General features: G+C 41.8%; 1 protein-coding gene across 1 annotated transcript in view; it reads right to left on the bottom strand.

Moving 5' to 3' along the window:
* TMEM178B (transmembrane protein 178B) overlaps positions 1 to 24,197 on the bottom strand; it is a 212,490-nt gene that overhangs the window by 14,580 nt on the left and 173,713 nt on the right. The window contains exon 3 of the mRNA XM_005527922.3: positions 3,868 to 4,005. Within this exon, the coding sequence (XP_005527979.1) occupies positions 3,868 to 4,005 (138 nt within the window). The remainder of the gene's footprint in view (positions 1 to 3,867; positions 4,006 to 24,197) is intronic.

Below are 24,197 nucleotides of genomic sequence, written 5' to 3'. Positions count from 1 at the left end.
TGCCACAGGATTCTGACATTTGGAAGTAGTGTTACAGATGCTCCTAAGGTTCCAGAAATTGTTATAAAATTACAAAATGACTGGTTGGAGCTTTTAGTGGTGCACAGATTTTCAGTAATTTGCATGAAGAGAAAACACAAGAACCTGCAAGAGGATGTGCTTGGAGTCATGTATAATTTGAGTGTGACCCACTTCTGTAATAGAATTAAACAGTCTCAAGTAAGATGAATCAAATGAACTAATTACAGCAAAATTTAAAGGCACAATTCCAAATGGAGAAACTCTCAAAAAGGGAAACTCTCTTGCCTTGCAGGGTAAAATGATACTGACAATACTGGAATGTAACAACAACAGATAGTGTAATTCTGGGTACAGGAGGCTGTGCAGCAGTACCGTCATGCAAAATGAGATAAAAAGTGCTAAACATAATTTACAGTATCCATCTGGCTCTGTAGAAGACAAGGGACTGAAAAAAAAGTTCTACTGTGGTCAGGCAAACACTGTTGTTCAAGATAAGGAATCCAAGTATAAACTGTACAATAAATTCCTAAAATTATGGAAAATAACCGTGGAAGCCATAAGGGATCTGTGATTGCTGTTGATACAGATACATTTGGACTAAACAGAAAAGATGAATTATTAATAATTTTTAGCTTACAAAACATGCAGAATAGCAGTGTAAAGCAGACTCTAAATCACAATTTACATGTCCTGGATTCTGGAGGAACTAACACCAAATAATGGCCTGTGTTTCGTAAATTACTTGTTTCAGCAATTTGCTTGAGAAATTAGATCAAGCAAAGTAAAGCAAGTCCTTATGAGGCACTGACACATGGGTTAGCAAGAAGACTATTTGGTAAATATAATAAAAAACCAGAGGTCCAAGCAAATCACGTCTGGTTTTATTAGATTATTATAGCACACTTCTCAGTGTTCTGTTGAGATTTCCTGTTCAAAGAATTATGGGCAATAAGGGACAAACCCCATAGATATGCTAAGCTGGCAGTGTTTACGCATTGCAAAAGAGCTATTTGTCTAGAAATAAAAACTGAACAAATGCTACAAGCATGGCCAAGATGAGTGGTGTTGAAAATGGAAAGAAAGGTTAGATTTCAGTCTGATTCTATGGCTACCAATTGAACACAGTCTCCTCTCAGCTACAATGAGGTCAGATGGCAGAAGCCTTCCAAATCAGTTTTTCCATTATTGGACCATTATTGGAGAAAAAGTTAGGCAAAACTAAGAGGCATTCTGGCTCCATGCATTTTAAGAAACAGTAAAGTAATATGTTGACAGCATTTATGGCATGACAGAAGCAACAGTTTTATATTCAAACACCATCCAGCAATAAAAAAGTTTAAATTAAAAGACTCATTGGCTGTAAAAGGAATGACTGTGTAACACATGACACCATCTGACAACATTGATAGCTACTGACTTTTAGATTAGATGGCTCTAGTTGTGTATTTTATTAACTGACTGCTTCAGTTTGTAAATGTTACTTTATGCCCATTTGCTGTTAAAAGAAATCAGTATAGCTGTTGCTATTGACTTGTGCAAAACAAGAAAGAGCTTAACCTTTGGGTAATGCTGATCCACGTGTCTGCACTGAAGCAGAAAATAAGTTTGATCTCTTCCCAGCACATCTTTATTTATAATATTATACATCTTGACAGAATTTGGCAGATAAAATAATCTGGTGCCTCTCATTTCAATTAGTTTCAGGTTCCAACTGCTGGATCTGGTTATTATTTTGTCTATGCAAAGATCATGTTACTATTAGATGGCTTCTCACTGCATAGGTACTTCCACTCTGTGTTCAAGTCAATTATAAACCTTCTGGTAAACAGTTTCAAGCAATTGGCTTTTTGTGGCATGCTGTCTTTGTCTTGTTTTTCAAACCACAACTCATTTTTGTAGCTCTTCTGCAAACCTCTCCCGTTCTTTCCACATCCATCTTTAGCATTGACACCTGATTAGGATGTCCAGAAATAGTTTTGCTTAGCCCAAAGATAACCCCACCTCATGGTCTCATTGCATATTCCATAAAAAATAACACATTTAGCAGCTGCATTGCACTGAGCTTTGTAAGCTGTGAGTGACCCATTCCATTACACACAGTTAAAACTGAATCTCTTTTCACCTGTAAACTTTATCAGTCATCTTTCAAATCACTCACAAATAACATCGAGCCAAAAGGTAACCTCTGCAGCTGCTTTGGAAACCAACCCATATATAATGATAATTTCAGAATAGTAAACAAGACATGGCTAGTTTCTAGAAAATTTAAGTTTTCTGTATTTATTTAGTATACTCTCAATATTTTAATCTGAATGTTTTGCTGTAGTAAATTGAGCAGATTAGAGCAAAATGGCTCCTGTGCAAACTAAGTTTTTACATAAATAAGAAACACCAAGCTCATCTGGCAAGCCATCGCCTATAATGTTTTGACACCCGAAACAAACCATTTAGAGACATCCCCACAAAGAGCAAGCAGTGTGTGCTTGCACAAGGTTCTAGCAGATTTCAAATGTGTTTGAGGGCACAGAGAGAACTGATGTCTAATGTCACCAGCACAACATCACTAGAACATAAATACTTGTTACTCCAGCACTTAACTCCTCTTCTGGGACTACAGAATCTTTCCTCTATGTCACACACTGATCTGTGCCACACCACAGTACAGATAAACAGATGATAAAATGCACTGAAGTGATGATCTGCCTGGAGGGCAAAAACCCAGCTAAACAAAAAATCACCAGCAGAGAAAAGAAGAGAGAAGTAGTGGTGTTCACTTTGAGATATTCACCCAGCAATGTGTTTGGGACTTGACTCTCACACCCTTTATTTCAAGTAACTGTGCCTTGAAAATTGCTGCAGACAGAAATTTGGATGACATCTGTAGTAAGGAAGGCTGGTACATTACATAGAAAATGTTGGATGACCTTGAGGGCTGGTGTAGTAGGAATGGGAAGAAGTTCAAAAGCACAGTGTCAGGGCCTGCAGCTGGGGAATAATAAACAAAACCTCTTCTGTAAACTGGGAGAGCATCAGTAGGAAAGTACAAAGGTGGAGAAAGGCCTGCATGTCTCATCCAGCTGCAGGATGGCTGTGGGTCTCCAATGTGATGCAGCATGAAAAAGCAAATACAACCACAAAATACTTCAGACAAGGAATTACCAGCAGGGGAAGGAAAAACCATCACACCACTTATATAAGGCATTGATTAGACCTTGTTAGGGAGTGGTCCTTCTCATCCATATTTGAGAAAGTACAAACAGGAACTGGTGGCAGAAAGGGCTGCTGGATTGATAATTGTTCTTACAGAGAGAAGTCTACAAGAAAGTGTATATATAGTGGGAAAATGAAAACAGAGAATGCTCTTCATAGGTACAGCAAAAAAAGAGAGATATAAACTAGAGGTTTCATTTGACTCAAGAAAAGCTGATGAGTAATAAATATAGATTATAACTCTCAGCACAGTTTCTAGGAATCAAATTGTCCCACTGTGAAATAGGATAGGGGTAGGAATAACGTCTGCATAATCTTTGGATTTGTATTACTGAGCTTACTAAGTGACAGCATTACTTCCAACAAGGGAGTACTGTACTAAAAAACTCAGATTACCCTTTCTACTACCATGAGTTACAAACACTCCAGACAAGTTTTGTGGCTGAAGTTAAATGTAACTATGGCTGGCTGATTCTTGATATACACCAGAAAGAGCTCAGAATGAAAGCAAGTTCAGATCAAGTAAACTAACTCTGAAAACACATTTTCAGTGACTTAGAAAAGGAGGGACATGTGGAAAGAGGGAACAGGAAAACAAGAAGAAAAATGCATTTCTTCAAACACCACCATCCTTACCTCCCATGAGGAAGAGAAGCCCTGCCACATACTGCATAAGGCCTCGATCCCAGCAGCACCCCAGCACGCCAATAATCCATCCAAAAAGGATGATGGCCACAGCCATGCCCATGAAACCAGCTGTCATCCTGCGCAGATCTGCAGTGGGGAAGACAGAAAAACAACGTGAGTGGGAACAGTGATAAATCAGCATCATCAGAGGTTCATAACAGTCTTAATCCAAAATGCTACTGATCTGCAAGGACTTCAGTGTGTGTTGGGATGATTTAAGTACGGATGATTCAGAGCAAGGACAAACCATAAATTAAGTTACTAACTTGGAATGGGTAGATAGAGAGCAGGTGACAATTTTACCACACAGTGAAGCTCAGTGCAGATGCACTCAAGTGACTTGTGACAGCTTGCTCAGGAGCTAGAAGTTGTAAAATGGCCTCAGTGCAATGCTGTGCCTATTAACTGCAGTCTCTGGGCGCTAGCACAACATCTGTTTACATCTTGCCTTCTCATCTCTGGCCATTACTCCTCGTCACCCTGCTCAAACTGATCAGCAAAGCAGTTTCTGTGCTTTGTACCAGGATTCACCTCAACTGTGACCACCTGTGTGATTTTGGGCAAGTCACTGAGCCCCTCTGGGCTTCCCACATGGGCCATAGCATCCAGTGGTGGTAGGAGTGAAACGTGGTGCCTCCAGAACAGTGAGGCACACTAACACTCTGGTGTCAGACATCACTGGATGCACTCCAGATACACGGCTGGGACAGAGGACATATCATTTCCTCTCCTGTACCTAGATGGTGACCTTGCCAGGTGATTTTTGGTGAGGATGTTTTTGCTCCAGGGAGCACTAAGAGTAGGAGGAAGGCACAGTGCTGGAGCTAAACATTTTTGCTCTTCAAGTGGGGACTGAGTACATCTGATGTGGGTGACAAGAGCTGACCTGCATTTATTTCATAAATAAATGAAAAGGCTCCCCAAGTCCTAATGAAAGGAATCCTTAAAGACCTGTCTGTGTTGCATATTTGCCTTCTGCAAAAAGGATGGGACTATGGGACAGCTGGGGACCCTCTTCCTGCATGTGCTGGGAAAAAAATCCTTCACAGTTGGTTTGGATGTGAAATCTGGGCAGTGACACCACCTGGCACTGAAAGAGCAAGGACTATGTGAGCTAAAGAGCATATTCACACCCTGAGATAATGAAACAGATGGGGGCATCTTCACTAACATTTGATTATTCCCTGTCCCCCTTCATGCACGCATAAAAAGTTTAAGCACTGATATGTCAAGAGTATATGTACAGAAAAAATTCCAACCAAGTCAACTCTCTTAACATTTGTTTCTTTCTTGAAAGCTTTTTTTTTTTTTTCACAGCAATGATTTGACTTTTTTTCCCCCAAGAAACAGAATGCTTATGACAGAGGAGAAAGATTTGAAAACTGTGAATCATCCACCAGTCTCTATGGCAGCTTTTCTCTTTGGCTGGCCTTTGACTATTTCTCCGTTTCTGTTATTTTTTGGTTTTCCCACAGCAGATAAAAGGACCAGCAATACTTACAGCTCAGATTCAATGAATTTTGTGAAGAGTGATAAATTTCCATCATCAGAGGTTTATAAAACTTCATATTCAGAATGCTAGGTGTCCATAAAGTCTATAGGTATGCTGGGACAGTATGACTTGAAGGCAGTTTACTCAGGTCCATGTTCATTACAGCACTTTTTATGCAAGATCAAGTTGCAGAACACAATCTGCAGAACCCTTCCCTTGAAGCTATAACTCCTTCCTGTAGATTGTCATTGATTTTCCAAGGAGCCTCTCTGACAACATAAAGATAACCAGGTCTTCAGCCCACCAGTAACCAGCCTCTTTTAACAAGATCCACATCTTAAAATAAGTATGTTTATCTTAGGTTTTGTGACTGCCCCACCACATTTGAGTATGTTCAAGGAGCTCTAGTACAGAAAAAAAAACAACCTAACAATTCCTGCAGAAACTTGTACTTCCCCCAGGCAACATCTCTGTTCCTTGGAAATTTCTCAGAGTGATTTCTAAAACAAGAAATGTTAGTAAGTATCTTTGATGGCCAAGTGTCTTCCTACTTTTTCAGTCCATGACGGCCTGGGTTCAATTTGAAAATGAAAACACAAAATCTTTACTGTCCCTATATCATCTTCCATAACAGCACAGCACATCCCTCCAAGGTGCTGCACAGCTCTTTGTGTCAGCCCTACAAACCCCTTGCAATTTAACTTGTGACTGCTGACTCTGAGTAACACCATTTGCCTGTCCTAATGGAAACATACCCTAACAACCTGCTTCTAATGAGCTCAGCTTAAATAGATTTATTCAGCTACAAGATGTCCAGAACCCCTCAGATCTACCCCAATGCCTTCCTGATGACCCAGTTTTCATAGGCCCCAGAGTGGATCACAAGCATCCTCACATCATGTGTGCCAAACTCAGGAACAGGGTTTATCCTGCAAAGATCTGTGTGAACTTTGCCAGTAAACAGAAAAGTTAAAGGAGTAGGACCAAGATTTCTAGGCCAAATTTTGACATTTGTTTCCCTCAACCTCTTTTGCTGATGGATCCTGAAATTCCCTTTCTAACACAGCGAAATCTAAATTGAACTTCTTTATGAACTCTTAGTTCTCACTAGTTCAGTGAGCTTAGTTTGAGATTGCCACTGCTTATGCCAGTTGCAAATTTGCTCCTCACAAGTCCATCCACTAGGGATTATCTGAAGCAAATAAAATATGAACTTTCTTTTCTATTTAAAACGATTTGGCTTTTGTCCTGCCATAACATTCCTTGAGGGGATCACTTGCAAACGGCCATGCTGGGAAAGGGGGTTGTAAAGCTGGATTCAACATCAGCCTGCACTTGTCCAACAGCATCTTCCTGGCACTCCTCACCTGTCAGTGCCCACAGAAGCTGAGTTCAGTGCTGGGATCAAGTCTATTCAAAGTGATTCTTTTGTGGAAAAGCACTCAATGGATGTAAATTAATCATCACCCTCAGGCTATTTAGAGAAATAGGAGCCTATATTCCCTAGACTCAAACCCTATTAATGGGGCTGTTTATGATTACTGTTTGTTGGTGTGGTGCTTGACATGGAAAGGAGAGAAGAAAAGCAAAGATTTGCATTGTGTATTCAGGGCAATGTCTAAATTTGTTCTGCTAATTGAGGATGGAGGGATGACATATAAATAAACAATAGCTCATCAGTACAAATTGATGGGGTTTTGTCTGAATTTGATTGGCACTGATAAGACCTTTCCTGAATGCATCCTGCAAAGGTAAAAAGGGTCATGCTGTCATGTAACACCACTTTGTGACGTTTGAGCACGTTCTGGGTTTGGTTTATTTTTCTGAAATTGCTTTTGTTTATTTTTAGACTACGAAATTAATAGTTCTCTGCATTCTTTATTTTTGAAAACCTCTCTGAGTAATAGGATCTCAGGGTCATGGCATGACAACACCAATCAACTGAAGGAGTGACTATGCCAGCAAAATGCATTATTGAATCTTATACAGCCAAATGGGAGCTGCAACAGCAAACAAACTTATCTCAGTGCATTCATGTGCGTTGCTTAAGCTGGTCCTGCAGCTCATCCTCTCCTGGGTACCCATCCCAAGTCCTCACAATGTAACAAAGTGCACAGATTGCAGGGACACTGAATTCCCCTTCCCCACCATCCAGCAAACCAAACCTTTAGAAATGTAGCTACAAGGTGGAAGTAAGGAATGTATTACATTGCTTATTCCATAACCTACAATACAGAAGTTAATTTTTAATGCTTTTCCTCTATGACTACTAGTTTTAATGATTCACTGTGTGGACATAGATACCAACATCACTTGTGGGTGAAAATACAATATTATCTTTCCACACATTTTTTAGAAACATCTTCTTCATCCCTTTTTCTTTTTAATGTCAGCTAAAAGCTATGAGTGAATATCTTCTCTTTGGGAGACTTTTCATATCTAACACTGCTACAGGTGCTGCTGCATGTAAAAGGAAGGGAACTCAATCCTGACTCAAAAGCAGTGTGGATCATCGGGCAGGGAATACAGGTACCATGTTCATGTTTGTTGGGAACAACAAACTTCTTGACTGGTAGCATTGGAGAAGGGACAAAGAATGGAGTAATCCAGATCCCACCATGGAAGCTTTGTCATTTCAGATAAAGTTGAAAGCCACAAGCTTTGTGAATCGTGATGAAGAGAGAAACATTAGCATTTTAGACAATGTCATTAAAATACAGACCAATTCTCATAAGCCAACATGCATTTCCTAAAAACATTTTTGTTTTCTGCTGGGAATATTATTAACTCTATGTATTTCCTGCAAATAAAGAAAGGCAGAAAAGCTGATTAAGAGCCATTTATTTCCAAGCAACATGTGGTGGAAGGTTCTCACTGTCAGTCTGCAAGTGCCCCTGCCCTTCCTTTCACCCTGATATCTGTCCATCTGTATTTGTTACAAGCAATAAAGTAATTTGTGCTGGTTATCACATCGTGGAAGAAGTTTCACACCCCAGCAGCTGCAAACATAACATGTTCTGATTCAGCTTTGCTTTCTAAAAATTTCATTATGCCTTTTTGACTTCTGGTGTTTCGTCCTCTTCCTTTAAATTGCAAGTCATGTTTCTAAAGCAAGGGCTCGAGTCTTCCTGCTGATATCTACCTTTCCACAGAATTTAACAACACCTCCAAAAAAACTAGAGATTGCTTTCCTCACGACACATACAGGAAGGACTGTATGAGACTCTTCTGAAAGATGGGGAAACCAAGTCAAGAATGGTCAACATGGCCCCAGCTACATGAAAAGTCTGTGGGGAGTGTATAATTAAATCTGTATTAGCAGGATTTCTGGACAGCCCTTGAACTACACAGCTCTGCTTTTGCTTTCAGAACGGCTTGTTCTCAAGTGTTGGTTAGCAAATCAAACTACAGTGCTTGTTATCAGACCCTCAGAAAATGCAATATTGCTGCAAATAATATTTCAGATAGTCCATCCTGCATTTCCTCCTTCCTTCTCCCAGTAGAAGAAGGTCTGCAGGGACTAAGCACCCTGAAGTCTATATCAAGAATATCTAGAACAGCTTAGAAGAGATTCTGGGTACAACACAGTTCTTTCCTGAGGTGTCCCAAAAACTGGGAAAATCAAAAGGGAAATCACAAATGCATTTCTGTGCCCATCTAGGAACAGATGTCAGGATATAGTAACGTCACAAGTAGAAATAGACTGGGATGGAATAATTCTTAAGCATAATCCTTCATTGCAGGTCACTGTGATCTATATCCTCCTGTACTAAATTCCCTCTGATTTGTCTTTACCAGGGATTGAGAACATTTGTACTTGAAAAGAGTCAAAATGACTAATTTTTCTTCCTTTTCCAAACAAATATATGCATTGGAAATTGTTCAAGAACTGCACACAGCCCTAGAGCACAATTTACCAGATTTCACTGAGCTTTGTTTAAATTACTTCTCTTATAAAAAATCAGCAGTACAGAGGTATCTTTTTCTGACATAATCCCTTCTCTTATCTCACCCCAAAACTTCAGGGAGATAGAATTGGACAGACATGTCTTCCATTGAATGCCAGCCCTAGCAGCTCCCAGGTACAATGAACAAGTGAGTGTTAATGCAGCTGGTTTTGAGTGGCATCTTCTGGCTCTCACTATTCTCTCTGCAAAGCTTAAAACTGTATTTTGGATGAGGCTGGCAAATAGAGGGTGAGAGTTTTAATTATTTCTTTGCAGTTCAGGTATGAAGAGATAAGAAAAGAAATATGTATTAGTCTACCTGAGACTCTGTTAAAATCTCTGAGTGCCTTTCACTGAATCATGTGGCAACCCAGTCTTCAGTTTAAAAACTACTCTAATGCAATCTCAGTGACTACAACCCACTTCAACCAAAGTAACAGTAGATTATATTTACATGTAAGTATCTGCACCAGAGAGACTCAGAAATACACATGACACAAACATACACTAAAACATAACTCTCTCAAAGTTGAGAGAAAGAACAGCAGAAGACCTTCATCAGCTCTTTCCAGAAGGGAAACTATCAGGATTTTAAGAGAGATGCAACCACTGGGAGATGTTTTAAAGCATGATTTATTCCTCTTCTTCTACAGTCTCATGAAGGTGTGAGAACATCTTCACCGTGTTCACTAGGTGTTCATGGTCAGTGGTCACAAGACCACAGGTTAAAGGGTCTTTTAAAGGTTAATTAGACAATAAACTGCCACAAAATAATGTTTCTACTTTCACACCAGTAGTTAATTATTTTGTTTTATACGTCTTTGTCATAATGCAGACGTTCTTAACCAATCATATAATGACACACAAAACTATTTGCTATACCTTAAAACTTCTTATTACCTTTACAACTACTTCTATATCTTTAAAACCTTAAAACTTTAAAACCTTAAAACTTTAAAACCTTAAAACTTTCTATCACCCAGCTTAATGTTCTTCTATCTAAACTACAAACCTGCATTCTTGCTCACGGCCTGAAAATCCAGAAGCCTCCTCCAAGGTCTCAGGTCAAATATTCATTTCTGTGTTTGAGCCTGCATGCACAAGATTTTGAGAATTTTTTCTGCTTGGAATTCCCCACAGGAAATTGTCATCTGTCAAGGATGAAGTGAGCCTTCATATCTCAAGAGGTACAATGGCCTTTATAAGACACATGGATAATTTCTCCTAAATCACAAAATCCCACCACCTTCTGTTGACTAGAGACTGTTATTTGTGTGATAAATTGTTAAGTGTTTGATTGCCAGCAACGTCTGAAACTACCTATAAGGAAAAGCCTGTAGGAAGCTTCACAAGCTGGCTGTGGTCTAGTTAACATGTCCCTCGGGATGAGGTGTATGGAGAGTGGACACCATGAGACGGATTTATTCTTGTCAACCTATATGGATTTCCTCCATCAGAGCTCTTAAGTGTTCTTACAGTTATTTAAAACAGAAATAATCACAAAAGGAAGGTTCCAGCTACGCACTGCTGGCACTTCTGCCTGCCTTCCTTCATAAGAAATCCCACAATTTCAGAGTCAGTTGAATAGTACATCAAGGGAGGAATGAAGTCATGTCTTCTACAAAGGCTGACACCGTCAGAGGTTTATGCTGGCAAATAGCAAACCCCACATGACACTGCAATTTCATATCTCTGGTGAGCTGTCATAAAGCACCAGAGGAAAGGGGATCTCCCAGCCCAGGTCATATACTGGTGTTACTGTCTGAAAGAAATTCCTCCACTATTTGGTGAAAATTACAGGGGCCTAAGAAATTCTGCAGTGGCTGAAAGCACTATCTGGAGCTCAGATAACAAGTTCTGATTTTATTCTTGTCTTTTCCTCATGTAGAGCAGAGAAGAGGAAAAAGAAAACCCCATGATGATAAGAGAGGGATTTAAGAGAAGGAAGGAAACAAGTTTAAGTACAGGGCAGAAAAGGGTGAGAAAAAGTGTCTCATGAGGGTGAAAATATGTTTTTGTCTTCAAGAGACTTTATGACATGGGTATTAGAGAGTTCAGTGCATAAAGGGGACTTTTGTACAGCAGGAATTTAACGCATCTGAATCAGCTCCACTGTGGAAGGCACAAGACTTATGTCCTGGGAGAAAGAGGGTTGTGAATACCACCCCATGGAAGGGTTCAGCCTTTTACTCCAATCCTGCTTTCTCTTACACTCAAAAAGAAACTTTGGCCAGAGAAGAAAAAGGATATTTTTGGTATCTGTTGTGTTGCTACTCAGCTCTGAGTGACAGAAGGGTAGGAAGAAAAGCAAAGCTTTGTCCTTACAACCCCTGATCCAGTGGGCCAGAGTAGCTGAGCCTATGCCAAAGCATAGCTCAACTCAGCTTTACTCTGTCCATACCCTATTCTACCCTACGTCCTCCACACCGTTCCCTCTCTTTCTCTGGTTCTGGTGAGGAGATTTTATTGGAAGGTACCTGATGCTGATCATTTCTGTTTCTTCAGCGATGTTCAAGACCTGGTTTTAGAGAGTCTTTCTCTCCAGATTTACTATCCGTGATTTCAGCACTGCAATATACGATCATCTAGGAATATTTCCAAGCTTTGGTCCCAGCAGAGTACACTTGCTATTTGCCCAGTCAACCCTTTCATCCCTCTTTTCCCTCTCTCCTCAGAAATAGGGAAGTCTGAGGCACCTGCAATTTTGGCCACTCTTCTTCATATTCATAACTTTAATCCTTCCTCCTCCTGCTAGGTGAAGCAAACATTTCTCAGTTGTGACCAAGCTAAGAGGCTTTTCATTACACAGCTTCCGTGGATTATGCAGGTGTTGAAAAATCTGAGACATTTGAAATAAAATGGCTTCTGCTCAATTTCAGTGAGGACTTTAGGACTTCATGACATCAAAGCTGTGCCTTTTTCATTTTCCTTCCTTCCTGTACTTTTGAAAAACTCAGGTAATACACACTGCTTTATGTTGGTCATCTCTTAAGTGACCTCTACCTGGAGCCACCACAGCACAAGTATGATCTTGATGGGGAGGAAGGACAACAGAGTCACTCAGCATCACATTAGCCTGACCAGAGGGATCCCTCCTGGAGGATGTGAGGTGCTATCTCCCTGCTCCCAGCACCTCCACCCCTGCTGGTAGTGGGAGAAGCCAGGTGAAAAGCCCGTTTCTAAATGGAAGCTTCTCTGCATTCTCCAGGGGTCTGGAAGAAGTCTGTGATGGGCTCTGGGTTCAGGGCAAAGGTGCTTTCAGTGCTGGTGAGAAGTGCTGAGACTGAATACTCTATTTACCCCCACAAGCTACAGTGCACAGGAGGCAGTGCAGAGCAGGGCACTTCACCACACAGCCCTGCTGCCAGGCTGTCACAGGCACCTAGAGACACCCTGGGGACAAGGAACTGAGCATCAGCAAAGAGCCCAGCGAGCTCTGATTTCCCTGACATCCGTGGGAGGGTTCCAGCTCCAAAGCTTTCCTCTGAAAATCAGACTTCCTCCCATCTCCCAGGGGGCCATGGAAGCCAGTTTACCACTTTTTCTTCGTAGGCATTCAGATAATAATGACATACAGTAGCATTTGTATGAAAATAATCTGGACAAAGAAATCCCTATAACCTATTCTACATATTAGTTAATTTATTATTTAGTTTACAGGATTGCCCTTCTGCTGTGAGCAGACTCTGCCCTGTTACACTCTGCTTTTTATATGCTGGCCACTGTCACAGTATCTATATATCCACTAACCACATGGAATTTTATTCAGATTTAATCTTCAATTATTATCTCTCAAACCACTTCTTGCAAAGGTGGATAAGGCTCATCAGGGCCAGAAGGAAGCAGAAGGAAAGCCAGAACCTTTCCTTTCTCTTTCAGTGAGGAAAGAAGAGTGGACAAAAACAGATGGATAATTAATGAGAGCAATGAGAAAAATTAAAGAAAAGCTTGCATTAAAGAGAAATAGAGTGTGACAAGAAGCAAAAAACATAGCTGAATGCAGAACTCCAGTATCAGACAGTGTTAAGTGTCTTTTGTAAAAAGCTGATTTACTCTAAGCTTCTCCCAAAGATAAATGAAGTTGGAGACATGCAGCAATGGAGCAGAGGAGGAGCAGGAGGGGTAACAGAAAGAGAGAGACTTGGTAACTTTGTTTTATCTTCTTCCCTCTGCATTTGACTTTCTTCCTCTGCTGCCTGTCCCACCACCAAAGCCTTGCTCACAACCAGGAGCAACTAAAATATTATGCTAAAGGATTTCCTTCCTTTTCATCCCTTGCCCCAAACACTGTACAAACCTGAGCATACTCCCAGCACAAAGCATTCAGAGCAGAGCATTTGATAAATGGCCAGCATGAAAAAGGCTGGAGGTGGAGGGATGGTATCTCTGCTTTATCAGTGCCCCAGCACTCTGCTCAAATGCACTCAACCCACAGATCCCAGCATTAAACATTTTCATTCAGGAGATCTGAAAGGTGTATTCTTGTTTTCAAAAAGACTATTTAATGCAAGCGAGGTTGGGCTGAGGTGTAGGAAGAAAGGAAGGAGGATGGAGGAGAAAGAGGGAAGAAGTAGAGAAAGACATTTAGAGCTGTGAAAAAAACACTGTCCCTTATGGAGAAATTTTGATTTTGAAGTTTACTCTTCTATTAACATTTAAATTGAAAGGCGTTTCTTCCAGGCTCCACACATGAAACCAGAAAAAATCTGCATTTAAATGGATACCATTTAAATGTGGGGAAAAATATATATCAGCATTGAATACTTTCCCATTTGTCTGAAAAGAACTTCTCTTATAGATGATTATTAATTTTTTTCTTTTTCCTTTGTGTGTGCTAAAAAGAGAAATTGGAAGTACATTAAAATTCTTGGCACAAGGAAGAAGTGGGGGATGGTTGCTTGATTGACCAAACCCCTTATTCTGTGCTCAGATTTTCTCCAGGAGGGCTGCTGGAGTTTGCAGGAGGCTGTCTAGCCTGCTGCCAAGGTCAGGACCAAGAGGGGCCTCTCCTGGTCCTGGAGACAAGTTACCCATGACCATGGTGCTCCAAACCCCACCACAGTGCCCATCTCATGGGGGATGTCACCAGGTCCCCATTCCCAGCTGGAGAATCAAACTTTCTGCAGTATTGTTGGATACCTCTGTGGCTTCAGGGCACCATCTAGAAAACAGGGACACACCTCCTCAAAAACCACAGAAAGTCAGGCTTTCTGTGCCTCAGTTTTCATAACCTGGAAGAATCTCACCTCACCAGGTCATTTTGAAGATTAATGCATTAGATACTGTAGCTAGGCTCCCAGAAGCCCTAAAAAGGCCTTGGACAGATAAAAGCTGCAGTATGGGAATTTTTTCAGTGGTGATTTGGAATTCATTCTGATTAAATCTAGAAAAAGCACAGAGATGTAAATAAACAAAACAGTAGCTCTCACCTAAATACAGGCATCTAGAAGCTTGGGGAGAGCAACTGGAAATCATGACTCTTTAAGGGGCCAAGCTGGTATCATGGAACAAAGAACCCATAATCTCCCACTTTGACACTGGGTTTTCATCAGACTCAATTTTTGCAGCATGATCTTGTCTCTAGCCACTGGATTGGTGGAAATAAACATCTGTTTCACTCAACACTCAAATTAGTTTGGCCGACTTGCCCCCACTGCCTCTCCATCTCCCTCTCCCAGCTTGCTGGAATCTCACAAAGAACAGCCTCATTCTTCATGGGGTCTCCAGCTGATTTTTGTCCTATGCAGATGGCAACCACTTTCTGAAAACATATATGTGACAAGAAGAAATTTTAGTAGAAAAAGCAGGTGCCTGGAAAATGGATTCCCATTTGTCCTTCCCTGCCCCTCTCCAAAACCCAATCATTTCTGTGTTAATAAGCTCACTGACTATAATGTGGCATTAACCTTTCACAATTGATGCCAGTGACATTTTGACAGTTCCACATATGGGCCTGCCAAAAGCAGAAGGAAAATAAATTTGCAATTTGGTGAAAGCTGGGTGAGCAGCCAAAGCAGCTTGGGGGAAGGAGAAAAAAAACACCAAAGAGCCAAACAAAAGCCCACTGCACAGATGTTACAGCAAACAGGAAAAGCACACCCACAGCTGGAGTACCCCAGCAAATATGTGCTTGGATAAAGAGCCTTAGGCATCTATTAAGCCCAGTCTAACTTGAGATGCCTCCCAATAAATTCTTCTCATGTGGCAAATTTAGAAGTCTTTCCTAGCATAAGGGAAATGGGGCACGGACTTCAATCTGTGCAAACTGGTTAATATCAGATATTGAAGGACTCAGCAGTTGCTCTAACAAGGAATCTTCAATATCCCCACCAATGTGATCAGCTGTAGGGAAACAACTATTTTCTAACACTGTTTTGTGGGGTGTCTTTGAATTTACTTTTCAAAGTATCACTGCACATCCCTGACAATTCACAGATTGACTCAGCTACTTGGTGTCTGTATCACACCCCATCTTTTTCAAATTACATATATTGAATCTCATAATATCTGGCTAAAAAAAATAACTTCCAGAAAGAAGCCTAATCATCATGTGACATGATGAAGAAAAGAAGAATCTTATTTGTTCAGTTTGTTCAGGTGGTTAATTAACCCCCATTTTGGAGAGGCAATCTGTTCTTTCAGCTGAATATGTCCAGTTTCTGCTGCCAGGCAGTTACTGATAGATGGTGAAATAAGGGGTGCTGTGATCAGCCCCCTTCCTTCTGATTCCCATTTCAGCAACACTGAAATAACTTTTCTCCCAAAATCAGAGGCCTTTGGCTTTTATGATGCTGCACTGATGCCTTGGTGGAAAATGTGAAGGTGTGTTTTCTGTATTTGTGTATGTAAATAGTCATGTGTTGTAATGGTATAACTGATGTACAAGGCTAACCAGAGATGCAAAATTACTCTTAAAAGATATGGTTTATTGAATTTTCTTTAGGACAATGTAGATCTTCTTTGAACACCAGGTAGAGAAGCATCACAAGGGTCTAGACAAGCATACCCCAGCTTGCAACTGAGGGGCAATGGAGCATGCTCTTCCCACATTTGGAAACAGAGCCAAACATGGAGCCAAAAGGATCCCTAACAAACCCTAAAACACTCCCTAAGCAAGGGCAGTGGGATCCACTGGCCAGCAGCTGCTGGTGGAGGTGGCCTGACACTGAGAGCACAACTTCAGAAAGCTGACTCTTTGCACAGGCTGAGGACAGTAAGCCTGATGAAAATGTCAGATAGACTCTTTTCAAAACATTTTCCCTGAAGCATTTTTGTGTTGAAGAAATAACTGCAGGGAAGCAGCTGGACCACTGTATTAACCATGCTCATGGGGAGTGTGAACTCCAAGGCCTTTCCAAAGTATTGTCACTTGATAGGCAGGGGACTGTGGCCAAGGCTGGACCACATGTGGGTGTTTGATGTGACTGCAGGATACAGGTGACTGCTTCCAGCCTAACATTTGTGTGGGGTTACACCTGGTGGAGTTGGGAGGTTGATGGAGGTCAGAAGTGCAGAGTGTCCAGCAGTTGTGACAGAGAGCATGCTGGATTTCATTATGGTGATCTTGATTTGAAGCCATTTACCTGTCAGACTTCGGGAAACAGCATGGAGCTGCTTCCAAAGCTAGTATACATAGCTCTGACTGATTCTGGCAGCACATTCCTTCACCTAAAATAGCTGGTAGGATCCAACTTGGCATGTGAGACTATCTGGCCTCATCAGGCTAAAAAAAAAAAAAAGTGGGAACTTAGTCATTATTTGGCCACAGCACTGCAAGCAGGTGGGGTTTCCATACATGGCATGGGTGAGTGAGCTCTTACCTTGTTCTAGCGATGCTGCTGACACAGAACAGGTGTAGGTGCTTAGCCAAAGCTTTCTCCTAAAGACAGCTTGTTTTCATTTTGCAGAGGGCCTCCCTGTTCCAGCACACAGTTCCCACTCCCCAGAGGGTTTCATTTCCTTCCGTGACTTTCCGTGCTGCTATTCACACTTTTTCAAGAAAGACCTGTCCATGCACAGGCTTCTCTCATGGTAGCAGCAGCAGTGGAAGCACTGGTTAGCAGCAGATTTTTCTTCAGCTCATATCAGCAGTCCTGCTGCCGATGTAATTTCACAAGCCCACACTGAACTGGGGAAACTGTGGGAGATTTTCTGAGAAATGACCTAGTGCTAATGGAAATTGTCCATTCTAAACAGTGCACTGACTGACAGGGTAGGAGACTGAACAATCTTGGAGCTGTATGTGGTCTCACAGGACCTGCTGCCTTTTCGTGGAAAGCACCCCTTGATCTTTGCTGAGGAGAAGAGTGAGTGCTGCTAATGCTGCAGAGTCCTGCGGGCAGAGCTCTGACTCAGTCTGACAGAGTGGTGTGAGGCCATGAGACGTGGCTTCGGGTCTCTGAAGGGACTGATATTTGCACGGCAAACAGGATGGAAGGACCCAAGTTCCTGAGCATACCAGTAAATATTCTAGCAAGTTATCTAAGATCACCTAAGCCCAACAAACATTTCCCCCACAACAGCACCAACAGACCCTGGTGGTGTTCCTTCATACCATGGATTTTTCAGCTGTCATCCCACTGGTAGGTTATTGTCATATACTCAGCACTCCCAAAATCAAAAGCCCCTATGCACCTGTCTCTGAAGTCTGCAGAATGCACAGCAACGTGAGGACAAATGTGACCATCCCCCACCTACCTCATCAATCAGCCAGGAGTGGGGCTGATTATGTGTTTGGAGACAGGCAAGAAGAGAGACACAGAAAGTGGTGACAGTTATAAATGTTTTGCCACCTGAATGTGACATTAATGTATGTATGCAGTGTGTTCACAACGTTAGGTATTTGTGCACAACCCTAATAAATACCATGTTTGACAGCAGTTTCACAAAACCACTCAATGAGCTAGAAGAGCATGCCATGAGACAGAGTTTCTGGTTTTACTGTAAAAAAAATTAATATCCCAGTATTAGTCAGTCCTGGACTTAGTAGAAATCTACAGAAATTCCAATGAGCTCCAACTAAACTTTAATTACTCAAAACCATATTGAAATGACCAGATAGGTAAGTGATAAAAGCCTGCTCCATAAAACATATTTAATTTCTATTCCCCAGAAGAGAGCCTTAGTAAGCTTCTGAGTTAGAAAGACCAATTTGGGATGAATGGCACTGTAACATCTCCATCTCAGGGACTTTTTTTGGGGGAGGAAGGTACAGTTGTCCTGCTTCTTTTACTGGATGATGATCTGGTGGCTGCACTCCAAAGTCAGAAATTCATCATATTACATGACTTGCCCCATAAGTTCACCTTAAAGGCCAAGACTGTGATACTGGTGTAGATCACAGAAGTTTTTAACACAAGTTGGAAGCTGTCAGGCAATTTCCTCAGACTGCCCAGGGGCTGTGGTGCTGCAGGTGGGCACATGTGGGCCTAACTGGGTGCTGTCCTCTCTGAGGGACAGCCTCACGTGTCCTTGTCAGCAGAGCACCCCAAAAGCAGTGACACGTGTCTGGGCAGTTATCTGCTTGATTCTGCCTTTCTATTGTTTTTTGAGATGTTACAAAAGAGGGAAAGTTAAGAATCACTTAAAAATTATGATATACTTCATACAAAAAAATCCAAAAGGCCTCATATAGGCATTTTTTTACAATAAAGCTTCTGACTTTTCATTTCAAACAGCCTTTCTTGAAACTGCACTTACATTTAAAAGAAAGACAGATTCATAAGTGTTAAGACAATTAAAGCACCTCAATTCAGCCAAAACTCTATTGGCTGCTCCAAAATAAACTGCTGTTCATTTTGCTGAAAAACTTTTAAAAGCCACCTGCAGCCCTGCCACCATGCTGTTTTATTCACTTTGCCTTTCCAGCCAGAAATCCTTTTTATTTCAATAGCCCTGTCCATCAGTGCAGCACCTGAGCAGTGGCAGAGGGCTGATAACATCCCTGGCAAGAACAAGAAAGCTAAACTGGGAAGCTAAGCTTTGACAGTGGTGGTAAAACCAGAATTGATTCTCAAATATTTTGTTTCTGAGATGATATAGTTCCATTTTTGTGCCTTCACGCAAGTGACTCAATTGATTTGGCATCTGAAATCCTTGTAGCACATTTTCTCACTTTTAAGAAGCGTCTTGGTTCATCTGTATTGGCTGGTTTGCCCACTTCCTAATGGGTCTCCCTAGATCTGATACAGCATTTGAAGCTGTGGTGAGTACATATGTGAAGGAGGGGGAACAAATGGAGGAAAGGGTCCATTGTGCATTGCTAACAGTCACACATTTCCAAAAAGCTGTGCTTAGGAGATCCTTAATTCACTTAACCTCTTTGATCTCATCATGCACTATGAGATGCTGAAAGGGAAAGAAAAGATTGCAGGCAGCTCTGCTACGTTTACACATCAAAACACACGCCTCAACCTAGTACAGAGCAGCAGACAGATAGAGTAAACACACTTGTGAGAGATGGAAAAAACAGCTTTTGATCGGGAAAGAAGAGCTTTCTTCCTGGTTGTATAGTGCTCGTGTACGTGCAGTAAGAAAAAAAACCCAGAAAACTCAAAGTGCTTCAGGAATCTATGCACATGGGGGTCAGGATTCACTTCTACTGCACTCCACCAGGCTGCAGGCAGGATTTGTCTCCCTTTATCCCTCGGTAATTAGCAGTACAGCACAAGGCAGACGGTTGAGCCTCAGACAACAATGACCTGCACCTTAAAAGCACCTACCCTGCCAAATGCTCGGGCACCAAAAGATGAGATGCATTTTATCAGGGTCCAGAGCCCCATTCCCTTTTCCTTTAACTGAGACCTGTCTATCTAGAAAGCCGAAACACAAGTCCTATGCATGCCAATATCTGTACTTTAGGAAAATATAACACCCTACCCTCTACAGCTGTCAACCTGCCCCCTCCAGCCATCTCCCCACCTTCCTTTCTGTCTGTTCCTCCATCCCCACCTCTGTTGCAAATCCCTTCTTTTCTCTGCCCTTCTCTGCTTGTCTTAATTTTGCATTGTCTTTCACTTCTCCTTTCTTAACACACACCTCGCTTTCCTTCCTAACACACCCCCTATAATTTCCTCCCATCTCCTTTCTCTTTCTCACTAAGCTGACACATCTTAACACCCTCCCTGTGACTTTCAAGACATGTGAAAAGCTGTAGTCAGGTATTAGATTCCTTATCAGGTCAAAAGAAAATATTAGGGAAGTCAGTGGACAGATGCAATGATTATGGTTCAGTGTGGACAAGAATGACATTAGACTCTGTGCTTCCAGATGGAATTTAAATTGTTGGTAAAATGCATCATCATTGATTTTCCACTTCCTCCTTTTGTGGTATCTCTCCAGGGCTAAGGTAAGAGAGTTTGGGTACCTTATCTCTCATTTCTTATCTCAATGCAGTTGCTTTCTCTTATATATGAAGTCAGCTATGAATATCCAGAATTTGTGTAGTTAGATATTGTCCTATTTTTATTGCTAAGTTACTGGTACTCTTAACTGTAACAGCACTTGATGCTTTGCTTAGCAATTTTTTTACTGTGCTTGCTTTTATTTTTTATTTTTTTTCAATCACTCCTAGTGAAGCATAAGAAAGCCCAAGAGAACCCTACCTTCTGATATTTCTAGTGGCTTGATGTCCTGAAGTACTAACTTTATATCACTTCTCCTAATTTAACCTTTTTTAGGACATGGTCACTATATTGCTGTGGTGTCACACACACACAAAGCACGCTCGTGACTTTGGCTTTTCACCTTTGAACAGTGTTTTCATCTCGGGCCCTACACATGAGCCTCTCACTCAGCCAGGGGTGCAGAGGATGCTCAGATGAGTCTCGGTGTCTCTGTGCAGGCTCCGTTCTCCCAGGGGCAGAGGGAAAGATAGGCAAATCCTGCATGATCTGGAATTGTAGTTCTGTGGAGCCATCCCCAAGGTATGGTGGTTTTCTGGGTCCTGGCATATCCCTGCCATGGGACATCCCTGGTGCCAGCAAGTGCCTGCAGACCACTGTCCTACTGTGTTGAACAAGCCACAAAGGAAACACAGCAACAACTTAGGCTTCTTTATCTGTAAATCCAAATGACCCAAGTCTGGCACAGAGCGCCAATCACCACAGCATCTAGACATCATTAACAACTTAGCTTAATTACACCCTAATTCCTTTACAAAGAGTCTATGAGTAAGATTTCAATTAATTTTAACTATATATAAGTTGAACGTGTCTCTATCATTCCATTAAGATGATCTGGGACGAGACAAAGATAAACATAGATGTCAACATTCTATAAAGGATGAGATTTTTAATTAATTTTAACAAAAAATTAATTATCAAGTTATTTATAAAGCTCATAAAATTCATTTTCTACTCACAGAATGTACTATCTGTACATTTGGGATAGGTTTGTTCTGTCTCTCAGACAAAACACTGATTCTCAGCCCCTTTTGATCTAATCTGGTTTTACCACGGAGCATAATCAGCAATTCTTATTAAAAAGAGCTTTGGAACCCTCAAATCAAAAAACCATCTAAGTGCAAAGTCCTATTAATGTTTTCAGTGAACATTTTTATTATCATGTGGAGCAAAATAAGTTTTAGCTGAGGCAGGAGCCTGTTTGACTGAACCAGGAACTCGTCTTGCTGGGAGCAACAATGGGAAATATGCCATGCCCTTAAAATGAAGTTCCTTTGAAGTCAAGCTCTACTCTGGCCCAAACAAAGTCACTGCATTCCCAGGACAGGGTTTGAAGCTCTGCAGGCAAATCACTAAGTGGGCATTTTCAAGCAAAGGACTCCACATGATGAATCAGAAGATGCATCAGTCTCTGTGGAAGAGGACATGTCCTGAGTTGAGACTTTGGACTCATTTATTAAGAGGGCAGCTCAGCTTCGGAATTGCCAGGTCAGGGTTTGCTGGCCATTAAAGCTGCCCTGTGTGCTGGCTGTTAATTTTAAACATGACTGCATAAGCAGCCAACAGCCTCCCATGTGCCACTGCTGAGCCAGCAGCCAGGTTTCCTGGCCACAAAGCTGTCACTTGTAGAGATGCTCAGAGCCTGGGGGTGGCATCTCGAGGGCCCCACCCAGGGACAGCCATTCCCCACATTAAGGACAGAGTCTGACTGCACCCACCTGAAAATACATTTATGGGGACATTTCTAAAAATGTGGGAATGTTTTTTAGTCCACCCCCTGGCCCTCAGAGATGGTTTTGAAAAAGCCTAAGGGATTTGCTCCAGAGGAGCCAGACCTTTCTCTGGCACACAGCAAACACAGTTGTACCACTGGGCTTGCTGTACTGAGAAGCCCCAAGCCTGAATCTCCTTCAATCCTCCCCAGCCAGGCTCTGGGGTCAGAGGCTGGGTGCAGCCATGCCAGCTGCCATCCCTATGATCAGGGCCAGCAGAGGTTTCCTCTCCGTGGAGCAGGTGTCAGGGCACTGCTCAGGGGAGGCAGGAAACTAAGGAGGAGGAGGAAGGGAAAATACAGATGACTGGTGGAAAAACACTGTCTGTTGAAACTCCCCCCAGAGCATTATTTCCTTGGCTAGAGCAGACCACGCACTTTGTAGTCAGGACTGTGTATTTTGTCTCCAGAGAAATGCTCGCCTTGGCATGACTAATACAGCAAGCAAACCCAGCACAGCAGAAATGTCACCAGAATCTCTCCCACACAGGACCTGTGATTACCATAAGTGAGTATTCTTAACCTGCTGCACCTTTAATGGATAGCTAAGGAAAGATGGGAAGGAGGAGAAAATTATACTGAGTTTTAGCATCTTCCTGATTCTCGGTAAAAACATGGCTTCTGGAAAAAAGAATAAATTAGAAGCATCAAGCAAATTCAATTCCCTTTCTACTACTGATTCCCAGCTTCCAAGCACTGGAAAGAAACAGAGCAAATCCCTCACAAAACCATATTTCCTGACTGGGAAGACAGTGAAAACAAGACTGAGGGAGAGGTTTAGTTCCCAGCCCACACCAACTGCTGCACCAGTGGGGAGAAGCATCTGAGGAAAGCAACTGGGAACAAAAAGTCTTTAAATGGTTTTTGTTCCTCCAGAGTCACAGGGGGTGAGAATCCATAGTCTAGGTAAATCTGGGTGTAAAACGAGCAGGGACCCAGCTGGAATCAATTTAGTGATATAAAGACACATAGTCTTAATTAAGGGAATTGTGATTTGCCAATGAAATCCCAGCAGGGTGTCTGTCTGCCTGATCAAAGACTCGACTTTCTGATGGAATCTTAAGTGCAAGAGCCATGAAATTACTTTTTGAAAAGGGAACATGCAGCACAAAGAGGCAGAGCGAGAGGGGAGGAGGTAGAGGGGAGAAGGGAGGGAGGTAGGGAGGGATGGGGAGCAGATTTGAGCTCCAAGGGATGCTACTGGGAGCCTCTATCCCCTCCCTCCAAACAAAGCTAGAGAGGGGCAGGCTGGGGAAAAAATGATGTCAAACTACCAGCAGAGTCAGCACCTAAAATCATTACCCAGCCCACTGAATAAAGACACATTCCTAACTTGCTTTTCTTTTGTGTTTTGGGATTTTTTTGGGTTTTTTTTGGTTTTTTTTCAGCAACACAACACATTTCCTTCATTTTCTTGCAGAAGAATGAAACAATAAGGATATCTGCTCTGAAAGATATCAAGCTTTTCAGTATACATGGAAGTATTTTGGATCAAGTCCCAAAGTAGGCAAATCCTGCATGATCTGGAATTATAGTGCTGTGGAGCCCTAAAACACTGAAAGCTCCATAAATCAAGACACAAAGCTGACAGAAGAGACACAATCTACTAGCTTCATATATCATGTCTGTACCACATAAGCATTCCCACAGGACTCAATAAACTTTCC

This window comes from Pseudopodoces humilis, chromosome 5 (genome assembly GCF_049639895.1).
Source record: "Pseudopodoces humilis isolate 2021_Gansu_Grassland_sample_001 chromosome 5, ASM4963989v1, whole genome shotgun sequence".
Taxonomy (NCBI): Eukaryota; Metazoa; Chordata; class Aves; order Passeriformes; family Paridae; genus Pseudopodoces; species Pseudopodoces humilis.
This window is presented reverse-complemented; position numbering and strand designations above follow the sequence as displayed.